General features: G+C 33.5%; 1 protein-coding gene across 1 annotated transcript; it reads right to left on the reverse strand.

Annotated features, from left to right (window-relative positions):
• On the reverse strand, positions 5,798 to 6,467 carry LOC109334901 (60S ribosomal protein L27-like). The gene has a single exon (XM_019570897.1). It carries the CDS (start codon positions 6,397 to 6,399, stop codon positions 5,992 to 5,994), a length of 408 nt encoding a protein of 135 aa, XP_019426442.1. The 5' UTR covers positions 6,400 to 6,467; the 3' UTR covers positions 5,798 to 5,991.

Here is a 7,246-nt window from a genome sequence, read left to right on the forward strand (position 1 = left end):
TGTATGTGGACACATGCTCAAATAAACTTCTATCAATATACTTTCGAATCATTGCAACAAATTTTCGATTCGAAAGCTCTCATTCTCTGTCACCCTTATCTTCTGGCTTGTCTTTGCAAGAAATAGGCTTATGCATATCCTTGCAATATAAATGATCATCCGTCATGGGCTTCCAATAGGAATAGTTGTCAGCTGCCAACTTGAACATGTCTCCATCAAATGAGATATTAGCAGTTCCTTCCATCTTGGACTACACAGGCTAAGCTCCCCGAATGAACCTGGGTGCTCTGGCTTCTGAGAAGTCTTGAGGTTCATCATTATCTGTTAGTGTGATATAATCTTCTTTAGGATACTTTGAAGAAGGTATTCTGCCTCTTCCGGAGCGCCTCAGTTCAATTTGCATCTGATTCTCTACTGTATCGGGATCTTGATGCATTTGTGTGTCTACCACAACTTCATCATGATCTAGTTGTTCATTAATCTGGTCAAGTTCCATGTGAGCAGGATCTGCCTGTTGGTCTATCTATTCTGGATCTATCTCATGATCTGGATCTGTCTGTTGAGGAATCTCTCCCCCCTGAATCAATGCAAACTTTGGACTTGCACTGATTTTTCTTCTGAACATCCTTGATCGTCTGATCCTCAAAGAACACAACATCTCTGCTTCTCACAATTTGATCTTTGCTTTTCAACAAGTCACTCATACTCTTCTCGAGTGATCATCTATGAATGTGACAAAGTAGAAGGCTCCTCGAAGAGATCTTTTAGATGGTGCACAAACATCTGAATGCACCAATTCAAATACTTCATCTCTCCGTGAGGGATTGTGTGTTCTCTAAAAATTGACTCTATGTTGTTTATCATAAAGACAATCAGTACAAGAATATAAAATTTGACCTTTTATACCTAGAAGGTGATCTTTGGTGAGCATCTAAAGTGCCTTCTCACTCATATGTCGTAGTTGCCTATGCCAAAGATCTTTGGAGTCGGTAGCAACATTTGCTTCTCTAAAACAAATTCCTCTTTGCATAATGTACAAATATCCTTCCTTTAAGCCTCTAGCAATAACGAGGTTACCTTTTACTAATTTCCACTTTCCAGCACCAAAGTGGCTTACAAAACCAGCATCATCCAACTTACCCGTTGAGATAAGGTTGAGACGCATATCTGGAACATGTCTCACCTCCTTCAGTACAAGCTTTCCTCATGTGTCTGTTAGCAACACAATATCACATTTTCCCAAAATCTTGCCTGTAACATGGTTTCCCATTTTCACAGTGCCATAATCATCTTTCTTGTAGTTTGAGAAGAAACCTTCATGTGGACTTATCTGGAAAGAAGCACAAGAGTCAACGATCCAAACACAATCACAATATGCAACATTTAGGTAATTGTCTTCTCCAATGAGGAGAACATCATCATTTGCAACGACGGTTGTGGTAGACTTATGATCATTTTTCCTTGGATCAACTAAATCTTCATGAACATTTCCAGCTTTATGGTCTCTATTCAGGGACCTGCATTCATATTTCTTATGTCCTTCTTTACTACAATAATAGCATATTATTGACCTTAAGCGAGATTGAGAGCGGCCTCTAAATTTGCATTTGCTTCCTCCACGAGATTCATTTATCCCATGAGTTTCACTTCTTCCACGTCTCTCCACAACATTTGCTTCAGAATGGAAGGATGTACTCCGTTCTTTTCTTCTGGATTCTTCATTCAATAGACTGTCTGAAATAGTATCCATTCAAACATTCCCATCAGAGACTGAGCTGCTGAGTGTGACCACCAATGTATCCCAGCTTTCAGGCAACGAACTCAGTAGTAGAAGTGCTTAGAGCTCATCATCTATCTTCATATCTATCTTTGTTAATTGATTGACAAGACTCTTGAATGAATTCAAGTGCTCTATCATGCTCTGACCATTTCTGTAGTCGAGTTTCATCAGCCTTCTAACAAGGGATGCTTTATTTTTGGGAGTTTTCTTTTGAATCACAGATTCAAGTTTCGACCATAACTCATAAGCATTTGTGTATGTGAGCACATGCTCAAATAAACTTCTATCAATATACTTTCGAATCATTGCAACAAATTTTCGATTCGAAAGCTCTCATTCTCTGTCACCCTTATCTTCTGGCTTGTCTTTGCAAGAAATAGGCTTATGCATATCCTTGCAATATAAATGATCATCCGTCATGGGCTTCCAATAGGAATAGTTGTCAGCTGCCAACTTGAACATGTCTCCATCAAATGAGATATTAGCAGTTCCTTCCATCTTGGACTACACAGGCTAAGCTCCCCGAATGAACCTGGGAGCTCTCATACCACTGTTAGGTAATTTAGAACCAAATTTCATCATCTGTGTGATGTAAAATGGGCACTTGCGAAAGTGGATAAAGAAAATAAAGAAGAGTAGAAGAATAATACCAAGAATTTTAACATGGAAAAACATCTTCAATGTGAGAAGGAAACAACCACGAGACCTAGTCTAGAAAAATATATCCACTATAAAAAGTACAATTACAATATTTGACTCTCTCTTATTAAGAGGATAACACTCAATTTCATCCAAAAAGGATGGAAATACAAACTCTCTTTAGTATATCACTGGGAATACAAATCTCACTCTATGTGAATATAAACTCTCTTACTTTCTCTCTATTGTTCTTTCTCACTTGTTTGTTGCATCTCTTCCTCATAAGTCTCATATACATAGTGAAGGGGATGAAGGCTTCATCATAAAGACATGATGAATGATTAATTGTTGTCATACTTTTCAAGAAACTTTAAAAAGTGTTATTCCAACTTTCTAAGTTAGACATCCTAATTCTCAAAAGTCTAGGAATAATTCTAAGACCTTAGAATAGTCATCATTGAATATACTCAATGATTCATCTATCAAGATTCATTAATCTTACTTCCACATCAATTAAGAAGGATTCTCAACACTATCTTACTGAAAGATGTATTATAAACTTATAATGTGAAAATCTTCAATTTGTGATGTAAGAACTAACTAATGAGATTTAGATTTGTGGTCAATGACGTTTCTAATGGCTTTTTTGTTTATTATATTTAAAAGGGATTTCTTAGAAGACGTTTGAAAATGATTGTTTTCAAAAGAGGATGAATTCACTTATTCCAAAAGTAATTTTTTTAAACTTATTCTTCATCTTAGTTATCAATTATATGAATATCTAATGGTTTAGATTTACTCACTAATTAAAATTATTGAATTTATCTATAATTGATGGTTATGATAGAAAGTAAATTTGAAAAACTCAATCTTCTCACTTTTTTTTAAAGTAGTTAACAAACACAATTTAACTTGTATTTTATTACTCGGAGTGCACGTGTTGGAAATTAATTTATACCTTGTATTTGTAAGCAATAGTTATAAGTTATAAGTTTGTAGCTATAAAAATAGCAGGAAGCTTATAATTATATATATTGTTAGATAAAATTAATTTTATAACTGGATATAAGTAAAAATGATTAAAGATTAAATATAATAATGTATCATTTAATTACTTATATTTATTAAATAATTAATAATTTAAGTAATTAAACACTCATAGTTTAAATCAGTGTTGTTAATACTGTACCGGTCATCAAACCGGTTAAGGGACTGATATAATGATATAACGGTTCAATGTTCACTAATTAAACCGCATACCGGTGAAATTAGATATAAAAATATAATATATCATCATTAATGTTAAAAAATCAATAAAAAACCAATATTTTTTCATTTTTATTAAAAAATTAATTTTAAATAAAAATCGGCTGGTAGGACAAGTAGGTTCAATTGAAAACCGACCAGTATGATCAGTTTTGACTGATTTTAACCGGTATAATTACATGACCAGTATAATTACTATACCGTACCAATATTGAGACCGGTTCACCGGTTAAACCGGCCGACACGAACCGGTTTTCATAACACTGGTTTAAATGCAAAATTTCCAATCCTTTAAAATTTTATTTATTTGTATTTTATTTTGATACTTTTTTGGGCCACTTCCAATATATTTTCCTTTTTTCTAAAATGCTATTAATTTGCATAAAATTTTATAATTTTATTCTACTCGACACTATACATCATTAGATATGTAAATAAAGTAAAAATATGGAAATAACATATCCACTCATCTAGCAAGAATAAATATATACATTAAAAAAAAAAGTTGTACATCACAAAATTAATAAGTTCTTTTAGTTAAGAGAACTTCCAAATTTTTGTTTAACAAACAACTCAACTTATTGACCTAGTCAAAAAACTCTAGCTACCTAAAATGCGACAAGCTTGCATTACCCAACAATGTCTATCTAGCAAAAATAGCTTGCCAGGCATGGAAAACATGATACAAATATCTATATTATTTGGTATTATCTTATAATCATACTCACATAATTGTAGATTAGAAACACTAATATCTATATTACTTGGTATTCTCTGATATTAATCATATTCACATAACTGTAGATTAGAACATGAACCATTTAATTACCAAGTCCATGTCAAACAAACACTTCATCTAGCGAGAAGCAGAAAATACATGATGGCTGCTGCAAATCCTACAACAGATTTAAGTCACAAACAAGATCATTCGTTCATAGATCAGAAAATCACAGACATTTTTCCACATTATTAAAATAAGCAAAATAGTAAAGCAAAAATGTTGTAAAGAGTTAGTGACGAGCATAGCAGGCAATAGAGGGTGCTCTGCTTGATGAAAATCAATTGTGTAGAATTTTCTATGGGTGTTTGCTGTGTGAAAAATGAATTGTGTAGATTGGTATAAGCTAGTCACAAAGGGTGTTCTGCTAAATTAAAATTACAAAAGGAAAAAACCACTCGGAGTAGATTATCTTATCAATAAACAAGATACTGCTGCATCATAGTAAACAAGTGATTTGCAATACACCTATGCAAGTTTCATTCATTGTTGTGTAAAGCAAAATTTTAAGCAATAAAGTAAAGTGAGACCAACCAAGGAATGCAAACTGTTCAGTTAACCAGTTAAGGATGATTTCCTCTAGATTTTCTCCAGAACCAGAGTTCAACTCCAGCATTACCATTCATTGAAAAAAAGGATGGTAAGGAAAGGATGTAAGTGCCTAAACCAGAATAGTCCAAAATCATAAAATCTACCGGACCACCCAAATGCACCAATATCCATGATCCAAAAATGTAAGGAAACCACCCAAATTGCCCATGTACACTTCATTAGTAAATGATAATTTCGTCAAAAACATAACTTGTCTAGTAAGAGTGTAAATAGACAATTCAGAGTATCAATACTTTTCCCCACCCAAAATGGCAGTCTAGTGCACAAGGCTCCCATCTAGTGGGATCTGGGAGGTCAGATGTATGCAACGGGCGGAAAAACTGATTCCAAGATTTGAAAATGTCCGTCAGTTATGGAAAATGCAACTAAAAACGCAGAAGCAATCCATAATTTGAGAGTAAAACATGCATAAAATAAAATATGAAAACTGAAAACCATAATGTTAATGTATTCACTGCAGATTAACTAAAGAAAACAAAAAGCATAGCCATATCCCATATGCATAAAATAAAAATAACCCTTATTAATTAGAACTAGTCGAACTCCACTTACACAGCAAAACAGAGTTGAACCAATTCCAAACCCCAGAATCATACCCCAATAACAATCAGAAAAAATGCACATTCATATGCATAAAAAACAAACCTTCTCTAATCATGTAAAGAAAGTCTCATTCCATCTCCACACAACAAAAATAAATACCAAAACATCCAAACATAGTATCATCAAAAATCACAACAACAACCATGTAAACATTGAAAATTAAATACCAAACAACAAATCTAACCTCAATGTATCATTATAAAATAAGAGTAACAACAAACCAGTAAATAACACAATCCAAATAGTTCAACATTAACATCAAAATTTCCTTCAAACATAAACACATCAAAACGACACCGTTTCGATCACCACTTCAAAACCTGAGCTTCGTAAAAAACCACCTATTCTTCCCGGTCTTGAACCTCTCCTCCAACCGCTTCTTCGTCTCTTTCAGAGCAGTTACCTTCTTATCCTTAGCGCTAAGCACATCACCGTTAACCGCGTCTTTGAGATCCACGTCGAGCGTGTAGCGCGTGGGCATGAGGTGCTGGTAGTTCACGAGCTTCACGAACGCCTTCACGCGCGACTTCTTCGCCGTCTTCTTTGCGGAATCCTTCTTGATAACCTTCGACGGGTATTTCTTGATTCCGGCGACGAGGCAGTGGCCGTATGGACGGTCGCGAGTGCCGTCGTCGAAGGTGCGAACGATGACGGCTTTCTTGCCGGCGTAACGGCCTTGAAGCAAGATAACGGCCTTGTTTGGCTTCAGAAACTTCACCATTTTTGTTGAATTGTGCTCTTTGCAACAATGTTTGTGGTTCTTAGAGTTATGAGTTGAAACCCTAGTTGAAAATATAGAGATAGAAACCCTAGAAAGTGATGGCTTTTGGGCTTTCAGTTGAATGGGCCATAATTGTTTCTCTTTCTGTTAAAAAAGGTTCAGCCCTGGTTTTTAAGTCTACATTTGTTTTTTTATTTTTACTTATAGTATAATATCTATTTACTATCACATTAAAGATATATATACAATTATTATATTATTCACCATTCATTTATACTATGTTTTTTGAAGAGTTAATCATGATAAAAAAATAAATAATGGATGGTGGGTTGACTGTCGTTATATTCATTTTTTCTCTTCCTTTTATTATTACTTAAGTAAAATAGACTATGTATTAGTTTGATGAGACAAAACCTCAGTTTGAAACTTGGTTATTTAAACATGAGGTATGTTAGTATGGGGTCTACTATATAAATGTGTTACTTCATGTGGTATTTTTTCTAATTGGTTGAAAAACATATATTTAAATTTAAAATTTAATAATAAAGTATTTTTTTGACCACTCAATAAAAGTAACACATGAAATAACACATTTTCGGGGACAGAAGATATGCTCTCATTAGTATGATGTAGACTAGGAATATATTTTTATTTGAATGAACATTATTTTGTAATTTATATATTTTTACATATTTAAGAATATCAATTAATTTTACAGCTTGTTAGTTGTAGACTATGATTAGTACATCAATAATTGAAAATAAGAAATATTGTTTATTATAAAAAACATCATTAATCTTGTGGTTCATAATCTACTGCTCACTTTTATATTTTATAATCATATTTA

The sequence above is a fragment of the Lupinus angustifolius genome, chromosome LG19 (assembly GCF_001865875.1).
Source record: "Lupinus angustifolius cultivar Tanjil chromosome LG19, LupAngTanjil_v1.0, whole genome shotgun sequence".
NCBI lineage: Eukaryota > Viridiplantae > Streptophyta > Magnoliopsida > Fabales > Fabaceae > Lupinus > Lupinus angustifolius.

What these genes read in the sequence shown, in the direction of transcription:
- LOC109334901 (XM_019570897.1), bottom strand. Translation starts at nt 6,399, where the DNA reads ATGGTGAAGTTTCTGAAGCCAAACAAGGCCGTTATCTTGCTTCAAGGC.